The sequence below is a fragment of the Egretta garzetta genome, unplaced genomic scaffold (assembly GCF_000687185.1).
Source record: "Egretta garzetta isolate BGI_Z169 unplaced genomic scaffold, ASM68718v1 scaffold57, whole genome shotgun sequence".
Lineage (NCBI taxonomy): Eukaryota > Metazoa > Chordata > Aves > Pelecaniformes > Ardeidae > Egretta > Egretta garzetta.
Window position 1 is genome coordinate 709,658 of NW_009260180.1, and position 27,845 is coordinate 737,502.

Genomic DNA, 27,845 nt, shown 5'->3' on the forward strand with positions numbered 1-27,845 from the left:
GTAATAGCAGGCGCTGACATTTGCTAGTCAGAGTTCAAACAAAGATCCCTGTATCGGCCTTACCAGCGAGACAGTGCCAGGGACACGGGTGGATGTGTCCTGCCCCCGGCCCTTGTGCTCCTCTGGTTCGTCTCCGTCTCCCCGCACTTCGGGCAGTGTATCTCCCGAGGAGGAATTTGGAGGCAAAGGACTTGCGTCGAAAATGCTTTGTGTGAGACGTCAGCTCGGGGCTGTAAACAGCGCGTGGCTTTGCTCGGAGAAAGTACAGAGCCGCCGCTGGCGGCATTTTTCCATTAGGGCAAGGGCTGGAAACCTCCTGGCAGGGAGGGCTGGGCTGCCGGGCAGCCATAGCTGCGGGAGGAAAGTCTCTCCGTGGAGCATGCCCACTGCAAAATAAATAATAAATAAATAAAATAAAAAATAGCAAGGCAAAGGAGCAGCGTAGCTGTTTCCCTGAGCTGTTTGCTTTAATTGTGCAATTTCTGTTCCACACGGTGCTCGTTGGGTGGGATTTGCTGACAGAAGATGGGCATTCACCTCCTCTCTTGGTATGAGCATGGAGTGAATATGGGAGGTCTCGGGTACACGCGGTTGCCTGTATATTGAGTTTTTGTGAATAACTGCTGCACCTGAGATTGCAAGTCTGTTAATTGTTAGTGTAATTGGTTTAACTATCAATGTAAACAAACACATATCTTTATTTTGTTTGTGTATTTATTTGATGCCTTTGAAATCAGGGGACTCTGACCTGGTGACTCCTGAACTCCCCTGCCGTGCCCTGTCCTGCCCCATCTCTCCTTCCTCCTGCGCTGAATTCCGTAGACCAGCCCGGTGCAATTCTCTCTTTCCTTCTTGCTTTCAGACCCGGACTGGGCATCCCACAGCCTAGGGATCTTCATCTGCTTGAATTGTTCAGGAATCCATCGCAATATTCCCCAAGTCAGCAAAGTGAAGTCGGTCCGTCTGGATGACTGGGATGATGCTCAAGTGGAGGTACGTGCATCTGAGGCTTGAAGTACCAGTGAGTTTGGGTCGCTGCATTTTACCAGCAAAGCTGTAAAGCAGAGTCCTTCCTAAAGCTGCCACAGCAAAGGTGGTTTCCGAAAGCATGTCTAGGTCCACGATGCTGATGGAAAAGTGGAATAGCCATTTCATGAAGAAGTTAGGAATTCCTGAGTGTGGGAATGAGGTCCACGATGCTGGTGGAAAAGTGGAATAGCCATTTCATGAAGAAGTTGTGAGGGTTTCCCCCACACCTATAAACAAATCAATTAAATAGAGTGTGTAGAAATTACTAATTTTAAATGAATTGCTTTCCACTTCTCACGTTACCTCTCGCCTAGACTAGGCTGTAGGCTAGACCTGTAGTCTGCCACCCCTGCCTAGCTTGGCTGTTTCTGGCTTTGTTGTTCCGCTTCGCGTTGAAGACTCTTAAACTCGCATCTTGAAGAACTGAACCCTCACAGTATAAATTCTCTGTTTATTCAGCACATCTGCGTAGGTTTGCGTGATGTTGCTAAAGGCAAGCCTACCCAGGAAACCTGCTTAGACTACTGGCATCTTTAAAGGTGTGAAGAACGCTATTAGTCATTGATCTTTGTCTTGGATGTTGCAGATTTGAGGTTTTTCTGAAAGCCACAGCTCATGAAGTCATGTGTTTTATGAGGAAAAGAAGCCTTTGTGTTGCATGGATTTTCCATGGATTTTCTGATTTTTTTTTTTTGTTTTTGGTTTTTTTTTTTTGAGAATAGATTGAATATGTAAACGGAGAAACTCAAAAACATTAAAATAATGAAAAAGAAATCTTGGGGGAGAAAAAGCTTAGCTGGTTGTTCTGCTTGTGTGCTTGGCTTTTGATACAAGACAAAACATATTGAGCATGGCTGCCTGGAAAAGGATGGATTTTTTACATTTATAAAGTAATTTTCATTAAATAAAATTTATGAATAGGGAGGTACGTGGTTTTGTTCGCAGAGTTCTCAACTAGCCATTTTTATAAGAGATCAGGAAGAAAGGAGGGCTCTCAGGGCAGATAGAATTTATTTATTTATTTATCTATCAGTTTGGGGTTTTTTTTTTTGTTTTTGGTTTTTTTTTTTTTAATTCTTGAAGCTCCTTTCTGAGGTTGCTGGCATGGCTTTGCAAAAATAGTATTATCCTGTCAGAACAAGTGATGTGATCCAAAGCAAAGGGTGTCTTGAGATTTAAAGTTAGCGTCGGGCTTTGCCCTCTGGTTGCCTAATTTTTGTGCTGGATTCCCTGGGAACCATCTCGTTCCCGTGCCTGTGAGTGGGAAATGCCACCACGTGCTGCCTTCTGCTCCTGTGGGGACCAGTGGGGATCGGGCATGTGGGATGGGGACACGGACCTGTCCCCAGTGTTGTATTAAGCTGGAGGAGCCCTGGCAATGATAACCAATATTGGTTTCTGAGCCCTGGCTTGCCGGCACAGCCTTTACAGCATCCCTTCTGCGCACAGTCCTGGGGAAACCTCGGCAAGTGAATGGAGGCCCATCCCAATAATTTTATTTCTCTCTATAAACAAAAGAGGGCAAGGGAAAATATCATTAACGTTTTTTAATGCTTTCTGTTTTTTCTCTTCTTTTCACAGTTTATGGCCTCAAATGGAAACAATGTAGCAAAAGCAAAATACGAATCTAAAATGCCACCGTTTTATTACAAGCCAACCTTTCTTGACTGTCAGTAAGTAAATACCTTTGCTGGTAAACACCATTTATTTGTTTGTGCAGCTGCAGCCTCTGTAATATTTTAGTTTCAGGATGATACACGTATTTTTTTTTCTAGCCGCAAAGGAGGTTTCATTTATGAAAGGCTCTGAAAATCTTTGTTCTTCTGCACGCATATGGTAGAGTTTATACTACGTGTGGGATCTTATTTAATAAGTACAGTTGAGATGATGCAGGGAAGTCAATAGTTTGTCTGTTCCCCAGACTCTTCCAAGTTTCTAAAGCTACACAAATGCCAATTTCTACCCATTGATTTCCTCTGCCTTTCCTTCTGCATCAAACCAGAACCTGCTTATTTGCTATGTGAGATGCTAGGTTACTTGTAATACAAAAATACTGTGTTTTAGTGCCTAAGTGGTGGATTTTCTTTTTCTGCTTAAGTGACAAATAATGTCCTCTGTGAAGAGGTGAACAAGATACTGTCTCCCATATGGCATAGAGTAAACCTTTCCAGGAAGCTGGGGTAGACTCTGTAGACCAAGAGGGCCGAGCGGCCAGAACGTGCTGTACCATCCAGGGAGCAACAAGACGAACTGAAATTGGTTTTTAGGGTCCAGTCCAGGGGGTTTTGTATCTTCGTAAAACCAGTCTTTGCAGAGGGTCTGGAGGGCGTAATTTCCAGAGCTAGTACTTTAGCATTAGCAAACTGGTGTGCCCTGGTCCCCAAGATCTCTCCCGATATCGCTGCTTTAACAGGGTGTCACCAGATGAAGGGGGAGCTGTGGGTCAGCAGCGTGGCGGTGGTGTGTGTGTGAAAGCAGCGTGTGGGGCTCTCGGCAGCCGGGTGGTGTATCCAAGCGTTTTAAGAGGTGCCCAAAACAGAAGTACTGGAAGGGTTCATGGGGCACCCTGCGTGAGATACTGGCCTGCGAGTGGGAAGGCTCTGCTGTCCCCCAAATGTGAAATAATACTGAAGGTGGGCCAAAGGGTTCATGAATACCTATGCTCATCCTAGAGGTGACTTTATATTTCTAATCTTCTTGTAATAGCTATTAGAAAGAGTTATTGTCTTCCTACGTCATGCAAAAAGCCCGTTATAGGACAGGCAACAGGCCTGTGAAGTGCCCACGATTTGACGATGTTACCCACGATTTGATGATGCTCAAATGCCAAACCTGGGGATGCCCAGGTGTGAGCAGCACTGCCTGGCCTGACAATAAAAAAAATCCCATCCAATTATGCAGTGTTCTCAGATCTTAGTTTTGATCTAAAATGCCTTCTGGCAGCAGCTTCCACCATTCCGACAAGTACAGAAGTGGTTTGAGGACTGGCAAAGCCACTGTGTATTGTGGCGGGGCACGCTGAGTGCGTTGTGATTATCTTGTTAGGATTATTTTTCTCAAGGGAAAAAAGCCCCAGCCTCTTACCTTTCCTATTGCTGGAACACCTCTGCCTTCGTGGGAGGGAGCCCAAGGAGAAGCCGCCGGGAAGGTGCTCCCAGCCAGTGCGATCCCCCAGGGCCAGGGGAGGAGATGGTGTAAATTCAGCTGAACCTGGCAGCACTGCTGTTTGGTTGGGTTTGTTTTTTTTTTTCTTCATTTCAGAAAAACAGCTTTAGCAAAATGACTTTTTGTTTGTTTTCAACCCTGTCTCCCAAGGCAGAGAGAGGGGAAAAAACTGATGTTTGACCATGCTGGGAGTTTAGGACCTTTGAGGTTCTCCTCCCACCTTGAACTGGCCTTCAAGCATCACCCCTGGGTCCTGGCTTTGGGAAGGTGGGGAAGATGCTTCATGTGGGGTTTCCTGGGCAGTCAGAAGTGCTTGCGTGGATGAAGATCTGAAAAGTCAGGGCTGTGATTTAGTAAGGACTCATGGAAAAATGATGCCTCAAACCTGGAGGAGGTGGAGGGCACTTGCCTTGTGACAGTCAAGGATAAAACCTGCCTGTCCACACCCAGACAACGGGATTGCTGCTCACCTAACACAGGCGAGGCTTCTTACTTTCCTGCAGGCTCTGGTGTGACATTGACCCATCCATCTCCATGCCCCAAATCCTGCCTCTTTCTCCCCTGACCAGCAGAGTTTGCAGCCCAAGGACAGATGGGCCTCTTGCTGCAGGATTTGGTGGCCAGTGACGCATGTCTCAACATCCCTGTGGGGTCTGCGGTGCCCCTTGCAGATGGCTCCAGCATCCTTCTCATCCCTGTGCATCAACTGCTTTTTGCATCTTGCTGTGTAAATAGATTGCACTTTCTAAGATGGTGCATCTACAAAGGGAAAATCACTGATAATTTCCCTCTTGCTTCTCCACGGAGTTGGGCTGAAATAAAAAGTCTTTTGTTAAGCACGTTATTCGTGCTTATTTCCTTTGCCTTCTCCTTAGCGTCTCCGTGATACAAGGAAGAAGAGCCCCCCAAGCTCTCCATGCTCCCCCGATGGCAGAAGTTGCTGGCTCTGCCACTGCTGGGCGGTGGATGCCGTCCGTGGTGAACAGGCAGCTCTCGTGAACGGTCGTGGTCCTGAGAGGATCCAGTACCGCGTTTGTAGCACTGAGCTCCAAAATCCCAGCAGTCGGCTGTGCCATTTTGAGACTTGCACGTACTTGTGATGTTAGGGATGGAGAAGCAAGATTTTTCACCTAGCTGTCATTGGTAGGAGAAACACAATTCTGGGGAGATTTTAATTTTGTTTACTCTTAAGTCTCAGTTAAATTCAATTAGATGTTGCACGCCAGCCTTAGCTGCTGTTTTGTCCTTACAGGGCAGGGGCCTATTGGATATTCCAGTTGTTCAGGAGAAAAGTCCTGGTTCTTTTCCATGCCCCGTCCCTGCCTGAGTGGGTGCAGAGCTCGTGCTGGGGGAGCCTGGCTGGAGGTGGGACAGGTCCCTCTGCCGCTTGGGGTGTCCCGAGGTCTGGGTGCAAATCGCACCCAACTCTCCTTGCACGGGTCAGCCTGAGCAAGAGGGAAAGCTCGCCCTGCGGCTCAGGCAGCTTAAAGCCCACAAGCATGTTCATTCCTTCTGTCGGGCTGGCAGAAATGTCTGCGGCTGGTTCTGTGCTCGGGTGGTTTGTCTTCCTTTGATAATGCAGCTAGGGCTTGGCCGCTACGGTATTTTTCTTCCTCCATCCTGTGGTGCAGTTGCACTCCGGGGAACTTTGCCGAGCGGTGGCTGAGCTCCAGCCGCCCTTCCCGGCGCTGGGGGGGAGAGGCACGTTGCTGGGTGAGAAACAGGAGCAGGAGGGTGAAGGGGTTTTTGTTGTTGTTGTTCCTTTTTGTGATTTATTGATTGATTGACTGGGAGGATGAGGCAAGGTTAGTCTTCCTGCAAGCGGCTGGAAGGCCATTTTCTGTCCCTTTTGTGCTCCCAGCTTGTGCCTGGGGCAATTTTCAGCCTGGATGCCCTGATTTCTGGACTGAGCCTGGAACTCTGCTCACATAGGTGTTCTCCGGCACGGCGCTGCTGGGTCTCGGCAATAGCAGCAGGGTGCGTCGGGATAGATGCGACCTCTTGCAGTAACAGATCTGCTCCTGCCACTGCTGCAGTATGAGCAGCTGTGGGTATGTTGCGTATTGGGAATGTTCTGAGGATGGTGTGCCAGGTTGTATTTTTCTTTCTCTAGTTAGAGGCTCTCTGTGCCTTTCAACAGATACATGCTAAACAAGAGCAGGGGAGTGCTGCTTTTTAAAGGGGTATATATTTAGCTTTCTCCCCACCTCGCTGCAGTCCAGTCACTGCAATAGCACGAGTTGTTCTCAGCTCGCAGCCCCGGGTAGCGTCGCGATGGATGACACCTCCATCCCGCGCTGGCACCGTGCCGTTGTGTGCCGACCCACGTTCTGCAGCATCAAAAGATTTTGGTGCTTCTAATTACGATAACCCATGCTGGCTGGCGGCAGCGGCTGGGCAGGCTTTGTGGGAGCTGCCCTCAGACTCGGTGCGGCAGGATGCTGACGTGCGGGCCGTAATGAGGACAGGCTCTTTGTTCGTTTGAAGCTTCTTAATTTTGTAATGCTACTTCTGGAGTCCCTCTACTTCGGTTGCTTGAAGAGTTGCAAAGTTCAGAGCAAGAGGGAAGAAGTGCTGCAGTGCCAGCTTGTCTTTTTTATTTCTTGCCTACGAGGTTGTGTTTGACTCCTTGGGAAATACGTGGTGTTTGCCTGCTGCATCTGGCTTCTGCTTCCTCCAGAAACCCCACTGTGGCTTCCTGGCTCTGTCAGACACTTGGTGAAGGTTAGAGAAGTTGGAGGGGTGCTCTGGAATTGCCCAGGGAAAATTTACCAGCTGTGCATAGGCGAAAAAACCACCTAACTCCCCCCCCCAAAAAATCCCCTTCTCTCCTCTCATCTTCTGTCTGCCAGCGACTTAGCCCATGCATCAGGAGCAGTGAGCAGAGCAGCCAACTTCTGTATCACTGAGTAGTTCCTGAGGCTGAAATGAATCCCAGACTATGGGATGTTCCTGAACCACCGCAGCATTGGCCCAAAGAGCCTTGGGTGGGGAATTTAAACCACAAAAACCCTCTTTGCATGGTCACGAGTGGTCACAGCCCAGCTTTGTACACCATGGCAGCAGACTGTGAAACAGCCTTTTCTGGGGCAGATGCACTGCAAGCACATGGTTGAGTTTTTGAGTCGCCAGTGAGCAACAGGGGCAAGCATCACTTTTAAGTAAAAGCAAAGGAAAAAGGCTTTGTTCAGCCATACGCTTGGCTGAAAACTAATAGAAGATGATGGAGACAAGCTCTTACTGGGCTTTTGCAGTACTGGAAGTACATCCATGTCCCTGCCCAATACTTAACGTCATTTTCTGTTGCCTTCTTGCTTGATTCGGGAACACAGAGCACCGTTCTGCAGAACTGTGTATGAGCTCTGCTCCTCTCTCTGTGCTTGGATAAGTGGGAGCTGCATCTGCTCCTTATGCAGAACACTTAAATATACTGACTGCAAGTACATTTGAGTACCTTGGTAGGAAAAAATGGGGCAGAATGAAATGGCATGAGTTATACTGGGTGGTTGTCTTATCTGGAACAAGATGAGACATCAGTCAGGGAGAGGATGTATCCCAGCGATGCTCACATCTTGAGGAGTCATCTATATAGTCATCTGAACAAGAACAGTTATTAGCAGAAGTGGCTCATTGTATTATGGTACGATTAAAATGTGTGGAGAGAAAATTGCCTGATAAATCCCTGGATTTTTTGTTTTCCCCTCACTTTATTGTTTAAAGTTTGGCTCCTTTGGTAGAGGAGTTGCTGTCTGAGCCTGGTGTCTGAAGGTCAGTCTGGTGCCCTCCCCCCGCCATGCATGGGGCATAGTGATGGTCAAGGAGGCAAACTTCTCACCTGGTCTCCTCTTTCTCTGTCACCTCCTTTTGCTGGTACATTATGGATAAACTTCTTTACCCCTCTGGACATTAAGCATTGAAGTTGAGTGTTGTGCTCAGGCTCCTACTTACTAATAAGGGCCTTCAGATTTTACATCCATGGCTTTCAAAAGTGTGTGATGTCTTGGGTGCAAAGCTTGAGGTGCTGCAGCGTGGCCTCTCAGAGTGGCTGCTCATCAGTTCCCCAGTGGTGGAGCCTCCTGTGGCGGCTCAAACTGGGCACCCAGCCTTGGGAGGTCTCTGCCTGAGCATCGCTCTGCTGTCAGCTGAGCGCCTGAGATCTACCCACTCCTCAGTCCCAACCAGCCGCAGGGTCTTCTCGTCTTGTCATTCATTTTTCTTTTTGTTGTTAGCTTGTAAGCCTGTTAATTCATATAAATTCCTTTAATATCGAAAGGAAATTGCTACAAGGTTAAGATAGTACCAACACAGGCTCTTTCCTACTTGTTTTTAATCTGTGTTTAACCATTCTGAAAAATGGTGTCATGGTGAACTGGACCGTGCATGTAAAACAACCGAAGAAAAAAGGAACCAGTGAGCTTTTTAACTGAGGGTATTATCATTTTGCATACTCAAATTTGGCTTTAACATCTTCAAATCCATAATGCAAGATTTTTATGCCTTGATAGCCAAACCCCCTCCCTGTCTCTTGCTGTCCTCCAGAAGCTTGCTGTTGGCTACTGGTCTTGGTGGGGGTGGATGGCACATTGCTCCCGGGGCTCCGCAAGCCAGGGTGATGCATGGGACACCTGGAAGAAGCCCCCCAGCTGTCTCCTGCCTCCCCAAAGCCATTTAAAAGCAAGTCCTCTCAGTGAGGACTTAACTGGATGCGGAGGCAGAGCATGAAGCTAGGCAGGCTTTTAGTCTACACTGCAGTGGCTCTCCTTGCAGTCTGAGCAAAAATTTGGACTCGGACTTAAAATTTCATTAAAACAGTTGTTTGACAGAAACTTGGCATAGCTGCGTCCACAGAGCTGCCTGTGGAAAGCAGATTGTTTTTTTGCTGGAAAAAGCTCTGACAAATTCCAGACGCTATGAATTTGGAAATGGTATTCCTGGATGACATTAATTTCTTTTGTCTTTGTTGGACTTGATGGTGGCTCACAAAGATGCAATCAGAGGGTGGTAGCAGATGGTGTTTGATGTCTTTCGAGCCACTTTCACCTCTGGCTAGGGCCTCTTGTCTGTCGTACATCTCCAAAAAGCCATAGCAGCCATGCAGCGTCTGTGGTCAGTGCACCGTGGTGCACCCTAGGAAAGCCAGCCCAGCTGAGGGTCTGGGGTAGCAGTAAATTGGAGCCTATGAATTTGGCTGGCCAGCGCTCCTCCGCAGAGCGCAGTGAAGCCACGCAGCCACAGTTTGATATAAAACTGCTTGAACAGCTTTTGCCGTGGTGTTTTTTGCTGCGAGCATAAGGCTTGAGTATGTGGGACCAAGATAAAACGGCTCCACTGGCTTCTACTAAAACCCTCCTTGCTGGCGCTTTGACAGAGAGCACTTGATTTCATGTGGGTGGCCAGGCAAGCAAACAAGTACCTAAAATGAGATTTGGAGCTCTTGGTGTTGGCGGTGCTTTGTCAGCCTCTGGACCTGCCGCCTCCCCGGTGCAGCCCAGTCCCGTTCCATTCAGGAGATGAATTTTCCCTTACTCTGTTGGAAATGGGGTTTTTCCTTAGGGTTTTGGTGTGGGTTTTTTGTTTTTTGTTATTTTATTTTGTTCTTTGCTCCCAGGTTTTTATCTTGATAATTACAAAGACCTTTCTGTTCTAATTGCCAAAAATGACACATTCCCTGTAACCAGCAGCCTGCCAGACTTTAGGTGGGCTGTTAAAGCTTTTGGGGTTGATCCCGAAAGCTGTGCATCTCTGCAGTTTAGGAATGATGCACTTATATTTTTCTAACAAACATGAGCGGCGTATTTGCTACATTATCCCACCCATCAGCAGAAATGCAATAAAATACCATGAGGCTGTTGCTACAGTCCTTTCTGTTCACACAACTCCTGTTAAAATCAAAGGAGGGGTTTGGATGGAGGGTCCTGTATTTGGTGTGTTGATGTCTGCCCCAGGTTATTTACATACATATTCACCTTAGGAAAAACACATTTAAACTAAAACATAGCAACAGACCTTTAAAAGGCCCCTGAAGGCATGCCTGAAATGGAGATCAGGTCTGAAGTCCACTGAAAATAGTGGAGAAGACTGTATGGCTTGAGGGACCTCTGGATGGTCCCTGCCCTCCAGTTGCTCTCAGATCCCTTAGATCTGAGCAAATTCCTGCTCCTGTTTAAATTCATGCAAGATGCACCAGTGAAACTAGGGTTTAATGCCAGACTCAAGAGCAGCTTTTTATGGCAGGATTGCCTCCAGCCCATGAAAGTGAGTGTGGTCAAGCCCCTGCTCAACTTCTCTGTAGCATTGAAGGGAGATGCTGGACTCCTCACCATCCTCGATGGGTTTTTGTTTCAGTTTCTTTTGCTGGGGTTGTTCTGCTTTCTATAAATAACCACTGGGCAGAAGCTGCAGCTACTGGCCTTTTGCTGAGTTGTGTCCTAACTGTGGGCAGCTCTTGGTGTATCTTGGTTTTTAGGAAATTATTCCTGAAAGAGCCTGGGTTTGTGATGATGAGGAAAGGGAAAGGACGTGTGAACTGTCAGAAAGTGCTTGCTGTGAGCTGGGAAAGCAGCACGGCTGGAGCCCTGTCTGCCCTGGGAGCTGCCGTCGGAGCCGCTCATGTTCTGGCCCAAACGCTGCGAGAGGTGATTGAGAGCATTTTGCAGCTTCTCAGGGTGCTCCTTCGGGCGAGGTGCCTCATGGCTGCCCGATGCGCGCTGCCTTGCACAGAAGCTGTGGGGATACCGAAGCACTGCTGTTGGCAGCGTCACGGGAAATAAGTCGCTGCGGAGCGGTGTTCCCCCAGGCGCCAGGCCAGCAGAGCGCATCTCTTGTGCCCTCCGCATTATACGGCAGGAGCGTGTTCCCATGGCTGCCCGTGAATCTTAATTTATACTGTATTTAAGCGTTTGTAGTGGAAGGCTGACTTTCCGTGGCTCGGGACAGCTGCAGCTCCTGCGGATTCCACTGAAGTCAGCTGGAGCCGAGGGTGCGTGCATTTGCTTGCTTCTAGTTAAATCCCTAATCGTCTTGTTGAAAAGGTCCAAGTTTGGCTATGGTGATAACAAGCTGTCTGCAGCAGCCGAGCTGGAAAAATTGCAGGAAGGGTAACAAATTGAAGTATTTGTGTTGATTTTATGATTAAATTTTGGTGGCTTTGTTGATGAGCAGCAGAAGTACAGAAACAGGCAATTAAGCGCTACCATTTGGGTCATCAGCCTTCTACGTTTGCAGGCTGCTGTGGTGGATATCAGATCCAGAAAGAGCATCCTGCTCAGCCCAGAAGAGCCCCCTTGCACACTGTGACAAAACGCATCTGAACCTCCTGAGATAACTGAAGATGAGCTGTACCCAAACCAGAGCATAGCGCAGGGTGACGGCAGAAGGGAGATGGGTGTTCATCTTCAGAGTTCACAGTCAAACTTGCAGATGTGTGTGTAACAACTAAAGATCAGTCATGAAAACAGGAACAGAAGGGGGAAAGGCAGAGTTGGTGCATTATTTCTGTTACAGCAGAAGCTCACAGTTGGGTTTTGGGTGCAGGGAAGCTATGGTGCTCCCCAAGCCTTGTGGGAGAAGGCCGGTGCCCCAACCAAGGAGATGGAACAATGAGTAGGGCAAAATATATGTAATTATTTCCTCCTTTACTGCCAGGAAACCAATTGCAGCCACAGTTCTTGTTGAATAGTGTCTTGCAGATTTGATGAATGTGTTTGCTGTACCTGCAGATGAATTTTCATAAGCAATGTTAGTACTCTTCTTTGAGCATTTCTGGAAAGTGTCTGCTGAAAGGGTAGCATTACATTTGCATAGTCAGCAAAAAAAGACAAGGGAATTAAGCATATCAACAGTTTTCATTGGCAGAGACGTTGATGTGTTGAAGTGTGATGGGTTTTACAGAGTACGCGCAGTGCTGGGGGATCTTTTACTGTCATTGGTGTAGGCCACTTTGAAATGTCTGCTGTGAAGCTGGGATGATACCTGCTTTTATTTCTGTGTCTGATTTCTGCCTGCTTGGGCTATTTAAGGTTCTAGGGCAATTAAGAACTAAGTGCAGTTAAAGATGGTTTGAAGCAATTCCTAGCATAGTCTAGGTCTAAACTACTTCATTAGTTCCAGCATTCATGCTATCCTAAAATAGAATAGCAAAAAAGTATTTATAATCTTTGGGGTATTTTTTCCTTTTTGGAAATTAAGGTCTTGGTGTATAAATCGTTGGTATCTTTTCAACTGAAAAGTAAAGGACTTGGTAATAGGCGTGTTTCCTGCCATGCATCAAAGATTTCTTTCTTAGACTTAGCAGTACAAACTATTGAGTTTGGAAGAGCTCTGCCAGGTGGGTTCTCGCCACTCTCTGGTGTTTGGGTCCCGTGTTCTGCAGGGCTCAGCCCTTGCATCCTTACCCAGACATGTTCTCTTGATCTTTTTGAGGCTTTTTCACTTTTCACACCCCAGTTCCTTCCAAGAGATTGGCCAGGGCCCGGGATATGACCCATCCTACTTCCCTTTGATTTTGAAGAGGTCACCTCTTGCTTGAACTCCTGTTGCTCCTGGTTTGGGAGATGCATGGCACACTGCAGCACGCTTCGTGTTTACAGAGTCATGAGTGTCACCCATCCTTGGGCTGGGCTTCCCCTCGTCGTTATAAGTATAATTTTAACCTGACGCATCACAGTTTTTTTTAATAACTGCCCATGCGTGATAAGGAGGCAATGTCTCTCCAGCTTTGACTGCCGAAAGGCCATCGTGTACATGCATCGCACAGGGCATACTCAGATTTCTGCTTCCATACTGATACCTTCAGGGCAAAGATTTTTCTTTTGTATGCAGTTTGTTGTTTTTTTCATTTACTGAAGAATGTAGTCTGAGGAAATTAGGTTTAAAATCATTCATATACTGAGGGAATTTTGTACAGAGCCTGATTGGGTGGGTGGGAACGGGCTATTCTGCTAAATCTGTAAATTTTATTAAATAGGTTTCCAATAAAATTGGATGTAGAAGGAAATGATTTATTGTTGTCCAACAGTAAACAGAAGAAACCTTTGACGCCAGGCTGTACAATGCAATTTCTGGAAGACTTTTAAATCACACTTGTATTTTGACTGAAGAATTAATGATTCTGGATTCTTCCTTAGTGTATCTTGGACCATGTTTCCTTTTCTTTGTATTTTTTTTTTTCCAGACTGCTGCGGGAACAGTGGATCAGAGCCAAATATGAACGAAAAGAGTTCATTCACAGCGAGAAGCAGGAGCCTTATTCCGCAGGTAGTGAAAGACATTTTTGGCAGACAAGTTTTTTTTTATGTCCAGCACCTTCCATTTTTTCATCTCTGTTTGTATGTTCTGTGTATTAATGATTGCTATATGTCACTAAATAGGAGGACAAAGTGGGGTCTTTTGGGAAAGATCCCTCCTGGCATTCCCTGTATTTGATTGGTAATATCAGGAATTTTAATACCTCGTGGAAATAAATCCGTTATCAAGAGTCTTTCTGCTGACGCCCATGAACACGTCACGTTCACCACCAGCAAGGCAGATAAAGTACCACTGAGTTTGTTTCTGGTATCGGGAGGCCTGAAGCTGAATTGATATGGAGATAAAGGTGTTTGTTCATGAAGGTGACTTTTGTTTTGGAAAGGTGAAGTAGGATTGTCAGCATGGTTTGGTTAATGGTATATGAGTGTGCCAGTCCCCCACTCTTCCCAGATCTCTGTTACTGTCTTTCCACAATACTTCAAGTGTCATCAGTGGGACCTGGTCTCCTTAATAATAAATGCGCAGTGGTTTGCAGTTGCAAAGAGCCAGCACGTGTGACAGAGCTCGTTTCAGCACTCCCAGCACGAAGGGCGTTGTGCCGGTGGCCTTGCAAAGGGGTGGGTTAGTAGAGCAGGAGATCGGACGATTTTCTTGCAGAAGGGCAGGATTTGAGGAGGAGACGCAGGGCTTGACCGTGTTCGTTGTGTGGCTGCGCCAGCATAAAGACCAGCATGAAAGTGGATGAAATTAGCTATATGTAAGTGGCATTTAATTTATTCTGCATATTAAGTAGTTGACACCAGCTATGTGCTTGGATGACTCTGAGATAATTTTATTAGCAAAGACCATGCTACAGATGAAAGGTTAAAATATTATTTTCATGCTGCTTTTCAAGACTAATAATAAGCAGGTAGCTCCAGCAGCTTGCGGTTATTAAAACCACAATTAAAATCTTATATATTCTCAATATATGTTTAGAGCATTTCTGCTCTGCTGTTTTGTGTACATGAGGCATGCACGTAGTGTCTGTGGGGGGTATCCATATTAATATATAGCACATTGTGCACATTTTAATTTTAGATTTTCCAAGCGGTCTGCTGGCGTTGGACATGTTCTATTAACAACAAATAGTTTGATTTCTTAGATAATTTTGGAATGTATCTGCCAACGTGTGTATAACGTTCACCCAGGAATAATGTGTCCCATTTATACCGTGCAACTTCTAGACGTCAAAGCTCGGATTCAACGAGGTGCTTGCAGGCAAATGTATAATTTTAAGCACATGATTAGTCCTTTAGGCTCCAAGAAGAGCGTGTACCTGGTTAAAGTGAAGTAGGTGCTTCAGCGCTGTGTGGGAAGAAGGGCAGCGTGTTTTGAGCTCTCTGAAAAACATTGTAGGAAGAGTTCAAATGGGAGTTTATTTTAGCAGTGTATTCTTCAGTAACGTGGCTGCATAATATTTAACTGCATGGTGAAGCTGTAGGGTTTTCTCCCCTCTCTTTGAAGTTCAAAAGCCATTAGATGCAGAATAGAAGAGAGCGGGGTAAACCATTTTAAATGAACGGTGCTCTCGGGAGGAGGAGGGGAAGGGAAGGCAGGCTGGTGGGCACCTTGTAGGTTGTGTACAAGTGCTTTTAGGTTGTATATTGTCTTTGAGAATTGTACCATCATTAAAATCCAGCGCAGGAGCCGTGCAAATGACCTGTGCAACTGGGATGTCATTTATTGATTCTTCTGGACAGTGAATGCAAAGGGGAGCTTCGTAGAAAGAGTTCAGAGGAGAGCAACTAGGATGATAAAGGGACTGGAGCTTCTCCCCTATGAGGAAAGGCTGAGAGAGTTGGGCTTGTTTAGCCTGAAGAAGAGAAGGCTGAGAGGGGACCTCATCAACACATACAAGTATCTTAAGGGTGGATGTCACAAGGATGGAGCCAGACTCTTCTTGGTGGTGCCCAGTGACAGGACAAGGGGCAATGGGCACAAACTGAAACATAAGAGGTTTCAGTTGAATATGAGGAAGAACAGCTTTACTTTGAGGGTGACAGAGCCCTGGAACAGGCTGCCCGGGGGCGTGTGGAGTCTCCTTCTCAGGAGATATTCAAAGCCTGCCTAGACGAAGTCCTGTGTAACATGCTCTAGGAGAACCTGCTTTAGCAGGGGGGTTGGACTAGATGATCTCCTGAGGTCCTTTCCAACCCTTGCCATTCTGTGATTCCTTAGGGTGACCATGTTGGTGTTACAACAAAACAAAGTTGGGGAAAACACTAAACTTGCCGTGCTGACTTTTGCCATGCTTCACCCCATGCCAAATGGTGCTTCTTCTTCTGGACTGCATGATGTAACGTGGTTGATGATGTTGTCTTCAGCTCTTGGGCTGTTATGCCAAGAATTGGTTATATCCCAGGATTGTGGCTTCGGAAGGGAGCCCAGGCAAAATCCCGTGTCCTGTAGGAAAGCAGCACACTGGAGATCATAGAATCATTTAGGCTCGAAAAGACCCTTAAGACCATCGAGTCCAACCATTAATCTAACATTACCAAGTCCACCACTAAACCGTGTCCCCAACAGAGGTGTTCCCGTGTGCATTGGGACAGGTCTTGTATCGCTTGGGTGAAATGGGGGTGATACAGCTTAGTGACCACTCCAGTGGCTCGGAGGATGTACCCTGCGTGGGGTGGACCTCCTGCGCCTGATGATCCTGGGCTCAGTGTGGCGGCTCAGCACCACTGGGAACCGCAGAAGGTCTGGGCCCTTGCTTTCCCCTAAGGACCTCCTGAATTGCCTGCGAACACACCGAGGTGCGACCGACACGAGGACGCCCTCCTGTCCACCCCACACACCCAGTTTGTGTCTCGCTGTGTACCTCTCTTTCTTCCTAATGCTGTCTTAGACCATTTTTTCTCACCGTTCTGAATTCCCTGGAGGGGTGTTAGATTACCAGTTTCTAAGCATGAAACATTTTGTTGCTAATAGAGACGTCGGTATCCATTTTCTCATGTTTATTGGAAGATTTAATTCCATTTTCCAATCCCAGGGGCAATTTTGCATTCTGATATTTATTCAATAATTGCATCAAAAATAAGAAAATGCTATCTTTGAATAGTTTTGAGCAACATCCTTTTCCAGGCAGCCTGATGAAACCTTGGTCAGAAATTCAATGTCTTTCAGAAAATCCTTTGGGGAGAGACTGTCTGGAGCTTGTAGATGCCAAGCAGAAGCTATCACAGCCAAACTGACAGACTTTGGAGAAATGAGTCTTGGGACAGGAGTGTCAGATGTGCAGGTCAGGGCTGAGATAGCCATGCAGGGAAGCCTGGCAGGAAGATGCGGCAAACTTCAGCTGCTGGTGAAGAGTATAAAAAAGAGGCAGCCTGGGCTGCAAAGGCAGCAGCTGCCCCAAAAGGTCTTGCGTAGCCCCTGAACCGATGGGAAGCGTCTGCCTTGTGAGCTGCGGAGCGATGTGAGGCAGCAGAACCAGAAATAGGAAACAAAGGCACTTTGCACGTGCAGAAACCCCCAGTGTGGGCAGCGCTGAGCGTTGGGGGGCAGAACCCCCCGGCACAGGCAGCAGTGACCCTTTGGGGGGCAGAACCCCCCGGTGCAGGCAGCAGTGCTGAGCGTTGGGGGGGCAGAAACCCCTGGTGTGGGCAGTGCTGAGTGTTGGGGGGGCAGAACCCCCTGGCACAGGCAGTGCTGAGTGTTGGGGGGGCAGAACCCCCCAGTGTGGGCAGCGCTGAGCGATGGGGGGGCAGAACCCCCCAGTGTGGGCAGTGCTGAGCGTTGGGGGGTCAGAACCCCCAGTGTGGGCAGCGCTGAGCGATGGGGGGGCAGAACCCCCCAGTGTGGGCAGTGCTGAGCATTGGGGGGCAGAACCCCCTAGTGTGGGCAGTGCTGAGCATTGGGGGGGGCAAATGCCCTCGCTGCGGGCAGCGCTGAGCGTTGGGGGGGCAGAACCCCCCATGTGGGAAGCACTGAGTGTTGAGGGGGGGCAGAACCCCCTGGTGTGGGCAGCAGTGCTGAGCGTTTGGGGGGGGGGCAGAACCCCCCGGTGTGGGCAGTGCTGAGCATTGGAGGGGCAGAACCCCCCGGTGCGGGCAGCGCTGAGCGTTGGGGGGGCAGAACCCCCTGGCACGGGCAGTGCTGAGCATTGGGGGGGCAGAACCCCCCGGTGCGGGCAGTGCTGAGCGTTGAAGCTGGCTCTCGAGCCTCACCCCGGAGAGGAGCCCTGGCTGTAGATCCATGGGTCCTGGTTCAGTCCCCGCCTTGGGGATGTGCTGTTACCCATGTAGGCACAGCTGCTTGCCCTTGGTAGAAGATTGCAGTGAAATTCCTGTAAGGGAATTTTTAGAGTTTCTTGCTCCCCCAGGAAGCCTTGGAGCACAAGCCCACGCGCTGTTTGCAGCTTTCAGCTCCTCTGCCCCCAGTCAGTTTTTCAAACTTGGATGGTTTCGCTCCTCCGAAAGAGCCGTCGTTAATGAGTATATTAGCGCCATTGATTTTAGTGTGAGGAGTCAGTCTGAGTTCAGATAGTGCGGGGAGATTAGTAAAACAGTGATTAAATGCTTCGGTGATCCACAATCGATTCTTAGCTACACCCTTTTACACACTTTTATACATTTGAGCTCTTAATTTGGCTGTAGTATGAGAACTAAATCATTTGTTCGCCCTAGCCAGACTTTATGAAGCAAAACCTTATTTACACCCAAGCAATCCCGACGAACGCCGTGGGCTGCGTCCCTTCCGCTGGCGATACATTTGTTGCACAGCAGCACAGAATAATACCGGTTTTAAGACCCTCACATTAACGTGTTTCAGGTTGGCTTTATCTCTTCTGATAAACGAACTGGCTAAATTACTGTCAGTATCCAGCTAATTATCCCTTTTAACGGAGTTTAATGGAGCACGGGTGCTGAATTCTCCCAGAAACGGAGGGTGGTGGTAATTGGCGTCCAAGTCCAGATCTGGGTCTCAAGGCAATTGAAAGGTTTGATAATTTTAAAAAATATTTTGATCAGTTTTATAAAGCTTGGACACTTTCCCCCGCTGTTGATAGGCAGCAGTAAGAGCAGTGCTTCCCAAAAGTCCTGCTTAAAGTTAATTCACTTGAGTGCTTTTGATTCCTCTTAATCAAATGGATTTATTTTAATCAAGGGAGACGTGGAGGAAGCAAAAGGGAAAATGTTTGCAGGACTGGAGCACTGTAATGTTATAAACCGGTCAAGGTGCATCTGCTCTAATGCATCTCAGGCCACGGACGAGAGAGTGGGATGTGCATGTGGCCAAGAGAGAGCAGAAGGGAGTCATTTGCTCCTGTGAACTTGGCTTTGGCTCCTGATGGACCCATCTCGTTACTACCGGGATGCCAGGAGGAATCAGTGCCCTGGGACAAGCTGAAGCCCAGCCTGGGAGGAGTTGTGGGCAGGGGTAACACATCTTCAGGTCTTTGCTTTAACAGTAGCAAATGAAGGGGGGGATCTCTTAACACCAGGTGTTTAATCTCTTAATGTTTGTCAGGAAAAATGGCTCAGCTTCACCGTTAGGACCGTGACAGCACCCATCCATGGGATGGATGTGGCTGGTGCAGGTGGGGAGGGCTGATGGGTACCTCCAGCAACAGACAGAGATGCTGGGCTACGCAGAAGCGGTTGCCACCCTTTCCTTGAAAGCATTGCCTGAGGTAGTTCAGCAATGATTTATGTGCTCTTAGACCAGGGTGTAGGTGCTTTCCAGTGAGGCACGGGGTAAACTGGGCACAAACAGCAGCGTCGTCAAGTGCAGCTTTCTGCAGCTTTGCTGCGAATGCTGCTGCCTTGGGTTTCCTATAAATAGGCCAGTAAATCCTCTTGCTGTTGACTTATCAGATGGTGGAAGAGCATTCAGGAACAGGAGAAGATTCACGGTAGGGTACAGCTGATAAAAAGTGCTGCTACCAGCTCTGCGTGCCGGTACGATTCCCTTGCAGTGGGGCTGGGGAACAGCGGTTTTCCCTTGCTCATGGCAGATGCCATTGCATATCTTTCATGTTGAGACACTTGGTTCCCAAAGGCATTCAGGATGGGAACGCATCATTTGCAGGGGAGAAGGATAATAAATGCCAACAAGCATCACTGCTTTCATTCTTTAGTCATGGGAGGTTGGAGCTCCTCAGCTGATGTAAATTGTCATAGGTCCCATTAAAAACAGTGGAGGAATTCAGATTTACACTAGCTGAAGACTTAAACCCTCTTCTTGAGGGTGGAAGTCGGAGGAGTCTTTGATTACTTGACTGGTAGTTACACAGCTGGGTGGGATGGCCCGTTGGACTGCAGAGTGAAAGAATATGGTGTTACTGCAGCCTTGGATGGCCTGAGAGCTTCCACCAGAGCCACTGAGAAAGCTGGGCAATAGAGGCAAGATTTTGGGCATATTAGCAAGGTCAAAGGCGATTGGGGCTCGTATTCCTGCAGTTATAGCACTTTGGACTGGATCTTATTCTCATTATTCAGGTGAACTCTGGGTTTGCCCAGGTAGTTACAAAGGGTAGCATTTGTCTGAAGGTGCCTGTTTGCTTGCACTGTCTTCTGCCAACACCCTAAAGATTACTTGGCTTATATGTTATTTTGTATTTGTCTGCAAATATGATGGCAAAATAAATTATGAGACATGAAAGAATACCCGAAAATAGTCAAATCTGTTAATACGCACTTTGCATTCCATGTGGTTCTTGCATAATTTGGGCAGCAGTCTGAATTAATTTTCCCCTGCACTTGCAGAGTTGGAAGGAGCTCTGCAAAGCACTAGAGAAAACGCATGGGACGTAAATACGTTCGTTCTCTGTGTGAGAGAGATACCCTTATTAGTTCAGTCTGACCCGCGGTGATGTAATGCAGTTTATTTTGGGCCCGATCAGACAAAGTGGTGAGCAGCATTGCAGTTAAAACCCAATTATTTTAACTGACAGACCTCATCCTCTGCTGTCTCTTACCCCGTTTCAGCGGGGAGCTACAAGTGTCAGAGAGACGCCGATTCCGCCGTGTGTTTTTTCACAACCTCAGAGGCAAAGCTCCTCTCTCTGCTGTGCACGCCGCTGAGTTACAGGGCTGAGCAGCACCCGGAGAACAGACTGGTGCTAACGGCAACCGAAAAGGGCACAGGTTTTATTGCCCATCAGACAGCCCGTAGCACCGGGGGGAGTCTGCCAGGCAACCAGAGCAAGGAAATAAAGCATCGGCTCGAGGGCTCCTGGTGTCATTTGCTAAGATGTTAATGCATATGGTCTTTACGGAGGTGCTCGTGCAGAAGGGCTGGAGCCATACATGAACCAGCGCCGTCCCCTTTGCTTTGCAAACACACACAGTAAACCCCGGCGGTGGATGCGGCGTGGGAGAGAGGAGACTGGGTTGCACGGTGTCGGTGGGGTGATGGGTGGCCAGGGGCAGGTGGCGTTTTCTGAGCTGTGGTCGTTTGCAAAAAGAGAGGATGAGAGCACAGCGGGAAGGAAGGAGATGGGGGACCGCAGGGTCGCAGCCGCTTGGAACTGTGGCAAAGGGAAGGTGGTCAGGAATTTCCCCGCAAAATGCTTTTTGTCCTTTTTCATCAGAAATTTTTGCAGGAAATGGTCAACATCAGTGAATTCACAACTTCAAAATGCAATTAGAGAATTAACAAACTTATTTGCCCACTTTTTATTTGTGGGCGAGGAAAAAAAGTGCATAGAAAATTTCAGAAATTGCTGACATGAGAAGTGTCCAGTCTAATGGTTTTATTTTTGAATTGTGATATGTTGAGAGTTTCTGAGAGGTTGACTTATTTCTGTATATTCTTTAATCTCTCAGAAAAACATCCCCTCTTCTCCAGCCAGTAGCACTCCCTCCTCCCAGTTATTAGCAGAGCGCCTGGGGGTCTGGAAAGGGGAGCTGTGGAGAGGAGGGGGCTTTGCAGGGGATGAGGGCTGTGTCCCGGGGAGATGGGCATGGACACTGTTCGGTTCGTTTGTGCTACAGCCTGCTCTGATGGGACAAGGTGCTGAGCAGGGGTTGTTCCCATCAGCCCGGATCAGGGGAGGTGAGAGCCCAGCCCAGCCCAGCCCTACATGGGTGCGATGTGGCTGCGATGATGGGAGGGTCGGTCTTGGAAAGACTGGAAGAATATCTCCCATTGCTGTTCCTGAGGATGGTGGCTCTCTGCCTTAGGAAAACCAGGACTTTCACCTGACATAGTTGCTATTACAGCTCATTAGAGCCACCTAAAAGAGCCCGTGGAGCAATTGCCAGTTAAACGCTGTGCTTTGGGCTAGCAGAGCTGCTGCGTGTCTGGGTGTGGGATCTCATCCCCTGACCCTGCGAGAGGAGGAGGGTCCTTGCTGGGCCCGCAGGCTCAGGGGAACAGGGCATCTTCTGTGCAGTCAGCAACATTTTTGTGCTGGGGATAAAGTGGTGAAAGGGAGCATGCTGCTCAAAGGAGAGGCATTTCCTCAGCATCCCTTCACATACACGTACTTGCCTGTGCCAATAAATCATTGCCCTGCAATACAGCCTGCTTGGGCTTGGCTGCCGCTCCCTTGCAGGGAAGGACGTTTGAAGCGAAACAGAAGTTGATGCTGGTGAAAAGGCTTAAAGAAAGAGACTTCTGCAAAGTCTCAGTTCGGGGCCCTGTAGTGGTATCAGGGTCGTGGCAGCAGGTTGCTCCCGGATTTGGGCTTCCATGAGAGGTGCAAGAGAGGCAAAGGTGTGTGTTTTGGGGGTCGTCGTCCCCCCCCCCATTTCTGCCTTGGTTGGTGTGAATCTGCATTGCCCTGCCGACGCTTGAGCTGGTTTATGCTGTCTGAAACCTTTGCCACGGGAGACTGCTTCCTCCAGTTGGTCCTGCTCCATGGTCGGAGCATCGCGCCGTGGGTAGCGAGAAGCCCTTCCTCATGCGTCTGTTGAAGTGGTACTGTGGGAACAACGCGGCACAGACGGCACCGAGATGTTGTGTGAAACCATCTCCTTGCAAGCGGGAAGAAGGTGCTTCCTGTAGCATCCTTTAACTGCTGACGAGACGAGCCCATTAAGTAAAACAGTTGAATTGAAACTCTATTCTTGCAAAGAATTATCAGCTAAATCAAGAGCTGCTTTTAGCACGGGGGATGGTTTGAGCCAGCTGATGTGTGTGGTCAGGATGGTAGCCAGCGGCCATTTCGGCTTCTCTCATACAGACCAGCCTGAAGATTTCATCGCCATTTTTTCCCCAAATGCAACCCGCGTCCTTGGCTGATGTTCCTGTTGATTTTTCCACCAACGCCAGGGAAGCTCTCCTGGCTTTTCCCACGTGAAGGTCTGTGGGTGGTCAAGGTGACGCTGTGCTAAGCGCTGTACAAACGCAGAGCAGGATGGCAGCGCAGCTGAGTGTAAGGTAAGAGCGGGCAGTGCCAGCCCCTCAGAGAAGAAGAGGCAGTGCCCCACTGCAAGGGTGGGTCTGCAAAAAGCACAGATGAGGCTGATTTTTTAAGTGTGTAAATTATCCCACTGCTTTATAAGAAGAAAGAGTGGAGTGTTTAGCAGCAACGGGGAGCTACATCTGGTTGAAATTGTCCAAGATGCTGAGAAGCCAGAGGGGGAGATGGACGGACGATGCTCACATAAGCTTTGGTTCCTTAGGAAACCGAGCTCACAAGAGCAATAAGAGAAACCACGTGATAAAAGCAACCATTTCTAGGCTTGCTGGCAACAACTGGCCGGGCTTCGAGCGGGCACCACCGTGTGCTGTAGGGGAGGGTGGTGGTGCAGAACAGGGTCACCTGCCCGGTTCACCCCTGGTGGCAGTGCCTCGCGAGGCTGGGGGTGCACCGGTCTGTGCAGCAGCATCCCGCTGCCCTTCGGGCTGTGGGGGGGCGTTGAGCTGGTTTGGGTTTGGTGTGTGTCTGAAATAATCGACTGTCATTTCCACGCTGTGCCTGAACACACCGACGTGGCTGCCGGTGCGAGGGCGGGTGTACCTGGCCACGACGTGGGGCAACGCGCCACCGCACTTACATGATCTGACAAGGTATATAAATACTTTAGGGGGTTGTTTTCCCCCCCTTCTCTCCCTTCCCCCAGTCCCCTACAGGCTTACAACATCTCCTCGCAATAAAAATAACCTTTGGTGTCAACGCGGGGCTGAGCGGAGCCGCCGTCGCTCTGCCCGCCCGTTGTTGGAGGAGCTGCAGCGCAGACCTGGGGGGCAGCTCCTGCCAAGGTTCGGTCCTGGGGAAGATCTGCAATAGTAGCTCGGGGCGGCTTGTAAGGCAGCCATAAGTGCTTTGTTAGGAAAAATCGGTTTATAATCTCTGCTACCTGTTTGGTCCTTTGAGCAGCAGAGAAATCTTTGTAATGGTTTGTATTAATGTACCCAAAGCCTTCCCCAAAACCTAGCGATGGCCATGGAGGCATTTCTGGCGACAGCAGTGAGATTTGAAATGTCACCCTATAAACATTAAGTTACATTAGACTCTGAATACCAGAATAAAAGGTTTAGAGCCACGTAATGCTGCAAAACTGTAAGTCTCCTTTAAAGCCCAGCCTGTGTTATGTGTCTGTAAAATGAATAGGACCGTACAAATAAAGAGTTTATTTTGTCCTCATTCTGGTTTTTTGCTGGCAAGTTTCCCACAGTGCCAGTGCCTTGGCTCTTGATTTACACCGTATATAGAAATTCAGAAAAAGCCTAATTATAACTGGCTCTTCTGGCATTTTTTGAGTTGAACTTCTGAAAGCACTGGCTGCATCTGTAATCTCGATCCAAAGACCTGGGTTTTTCAGGAGTTTCTGTGAGTGTAAATCTGTTTAACCTCAATGCACGCGTGGCTGATGGGCAAGCAGAACTGCCAAATGCTTTAGCAGGCCTTGATCTTAGTCCGTAGAGAGGAATTTTCAATATAAAGAAATCAGTTAATTTATTTCTACTTATTAGCCTCAAAGAGGAGTTGCTGCTTTGCTCTGACTGCTTTTTAATGTCACTGGTATCTGATGCTAGTTGTAAAATGGATTAAATCCTCTTCGGGTGCTTGAAAGGCTCAAGTATTAGAGCTGGGCTTTGAGAGAGGCTCCGGCATTTTCTGCTGCTGTTGTCCCTCTTGGATGGGAAGTGCTTGTTTTCGCGATGCAGGGCTGCCGCGTGTCGGGAAGATGGGGCTGTCATGAGATTGGCGGAGCATCCCACGCTGTGAGGTGCTTTTTGGTACCGCCATCTTAGCCCCTCTCTCCCATCCCCGTAAGCAGATCCCTCACAGACCTCGAGATTGAAATAGAAAAAATAGTAGTGGTGCAGCTGAAAAGCAGCAGACATCAGTGTAGCCCGGTATTTTGTTATAAATTCATGTAGACTTTTGTGAAGCAGAGATTTGGACGTGAACGAGGAGATGTTTTGTGGTAGGAAGTCGTGACACCAGTTCCCTACAGCGTGTGCTGGTGCTTGGTGTGCACGCTGGGATTGCATCACTGGTGCCTTCTGTTAAGTCATGGTTTCCAGTAAATTCCCAGCAGCCGCTTCCGGTATTTGGCTGAACCAAAGCACCAGGTTCGACTCTTACTGGATTTCAGTAAAAGTGTGTTACAAATCTCCGTGCTCGATCCTGCCCTTGTCTGTAAGATCTTGGCTGCTCAGTCCCAAAGTCTGGCTGCATTTTCACTCTCCCCAGCTGAAACCAGGAGCAATTCCTCTGCTTGGCACTGATACCCCCTTGCAGCTTGTGCTTGCACCCTGAGGGAGCTGGAGGTGGGAAGAGGGAGGTGACCTCAGAAGGCGGCTGGATTTGTGCCTGAACAAGGAGCCCAGGGCACAGGGATGCTGCGCCTCTTTGGCATGGAGCTCTGCCCTGTCTCAACGTCCCAGACTATAAAATGATTTGGCACCACAAGGACTGTACCAGGGAATTTGGCTTCCTGGCTGAGTTTTGCAGCCTGCCGCAAGCTTGCTGCTGCTCAGCTCTGCCAGTGCATTGCTCGTGGTCGTTGGAGCGGTGGGGGATGCGGGAGGGCAGGCTCGATGGCAGCGTGGCTCTAGCCCCTCTCCGAAAAGGATGCAAACCTCATCGCTGTTTGCATTTCAAGGCAGCATAAAAGCATTTTTGCATTTCAAGGGTGCGTAAGAGCGTTGTTTGCAGATTGCATCCAGTGCTCCGTGTGGTGTACAGATACACTGAAAAAGCAGCCCTGGTCTGGAGAGGTTATAATCAAAGAGCGTTTAGCAGCAGGCTGGGTATGTGAGTGTCCAGATGGAAACGGCAAACCCTGCAGTTCTCCCAACCCAGTATCCATATTACTGGAGGCTGATGTGCTGTTGTCAGGCGGGGGTTAAAGCATGAGCATCCCTCCAGCGAGCAACCTTGCCGGGCACAGAAACCTCCTTCTCAAGCTGCTGGACCCACAGAGAGGGCTTCTGTTCTCCGGTCACTGACATCAGCTGCGGGCCGGGATGTGAGTCACGCTGGGAGCCAGGCTCGGCGGGTGCTAGTCCCTGGGTGCTGCCTCCCCGCACCCCAGGCAGGCTCTCCTGTGGCCGGGGAGAGCTGATGGACATCTTGCTTCCCGTGGGGATGGTGCTTCTTCAGAGCACGCGTGCTCCTGGGTTAAGTGCTGCTCGGCGTGCCTGACTCAGGGGGTCCGAGCCCCCGTGGCTCGGTCCTCGCCAGCGCAGCTGCCCGGTACACATTGGCTGCGGTGTTTGCAGCCCCGGGAGCAGGGCAGGGCACGATGCCCCAGTGGGTGGGCGCAAGGTCTGCCATTTGCACCCATGCGCCAGCGCTTGTGTCGTGGATTTTGGGTACAGAAAAGGGATCCTAAGGGCTGGGGTTCTTTTTTTTTTTTTTCTAACGGCAAGGAATAGTTTAAGCTGAAAGGCTCTAGAAAAAAATTGAAATGGTTGAAGGAGGAAACTCTATGGAAAAGTATGTTCAGCTGAAGCAGATGGGATACCGTTTGCTGATGCTCAGCCTCCTTTTTATGTCTTTCCAGTATGATCCTGTATTTAACATTACACAACTCCCTGTCAGGACTTACTCCAAGAAACCTTTCCCCATCCTCTCCTTGGAGGTCTGAGGGAAATGTAGTCATTGCTTTAAAACAAATGACTTCTTCTTCCTCGGTGTGCCCTGACACCGCTCTTGTGGGAAGTGGATGGGGGGGTGATGCTGTGCAGGTCACCTCTCCTGCTTTCTGCAGCCTCATCCAGAGCAGAGTAAAAACTCACGCAACAGCCTGTCTTCAGGGTGAATAAATACGGAGCCAAATTGGAAGGGAAGGGAGGCATTGTAAAAAATCCACTACAGAAACCAGCAGCGGCTAGAATCCCCAGCTGGACTAACGGCGTCCGCTGCAGCATCAGCAGTGAGTCCAGAATGGCCGTGGAGAAAATGGGTCCTGCAGGAGGGCTGCCTGCGGTGCGTCCCGCTCAGCCCTCGCTCCCTACAGCAGCTTTGCCATACAAATGATTTAAACATCAAACACAGACCTTACGGCAGTAAGGACAAGGTGCATCAAAGAGCTGTTTAACAAACTAAACTAGGGAGGAGGATGCAAGGGCAGATCACAGCGTGTTTGTCTTATTTGTTTTTTCTCCTGCAAGGGGGGCAGGCCTGTGACAGGGACCCGCCCGTGGCATCGTTCCCGTGCCAGGATGCGCTGGTGTTTCAGCAGGCCGGGCATCATATGACCAGGACCCAGAGCAGCCTTTCAGTGCCTTCCAGCAGCGTTTGGAAGTGCTGGTTCAGAGTCAGCGCAGCCCCTCTGACAGAGTAACGCCGCCTCGTGAGGCTCCATTGAAACCAAAGGAAGATGCTGCACCGTTGCCCAGCCTTGCTAAGGAGACACCGCACCAAGTCACCACCAGAAAACAAAGGAAAAGACTCCAAACGCAAATCTTTTCTTTTAGAGATAAGTTTGGTGCATTTTTATTTTTTTCTATCTGCTTGGGCCATGGCGAGAGGCCAGTGACTGCTGTTGCACTCCCCATGAAATTCATGAACCCAGCGATGGGGTGGAGAGAAATCAATGTATTCCTCTTACAGGTAGCTGCTGTAGGAAGAAAAACATTTAGCAAAGAGAAATACACTGATGTCTTTAGCTCCCCTAAAGCAGAAAAGCATTTAGGCAGCCAAAAATTGCAGGCAAGGACCTATGGGTCCGAGCTGGAGCGGTGGAGGAGGAGGAGGAGGAGAAGGAGCAGTCAGCCAAGCCAGGCATTGGCAGCCAGCTCCGGGGAGGGGGTAGCACCACCACAGGCGAAAGCTGGATGTTCACGGCTAGTTTAGGATCCAGCTGTAATATTAACAGCTGGTTCTGTCAAGCTGCCTTCAGCATAGCTCTGATCCAAGCTTCTATAATTAGCCAAATAGCAGCAGCTCTCGTGCGAAAAGTAAGGCGGCAGCAATGCTCGTTGCAGGGGAAGCAGAGGGGCATGGGCGTGCG

At 48.8% G+C, this 27,845-nt stretch overlaps 1 protein-coding gene across 1 annotated transcript in view; it reads left to right on the forward strand.

Annotated features, from left to right (window-relative positions):
* The first annotated feature begins 867 nt into the window (after positions 1–867).
* Positions 868–27,845, forward strand: part of ADAP1 (ArfGAP with dual PH domains 1) — a 53,463-nt gene continuing 26,485 nt past the window's right edge. Inside the window, exons 1-3 of the mRNA XM_009641820.2 lie at positions 868–993; positions 2,611–2,702; positions 13,367–13,449. Of these exons, the coding sequence (XP_009640115.2) occupies positions 2,614–2,702; positions 13,367–13,449 (172 nt within the window). The 5' untranslated portion in view covers positions 868–993; positions 2,611–2,613. The remainder of the gene's footprint in view (positions 994–2,610; positions 2,703–13,366; positions 13,450–27,845) is intronic.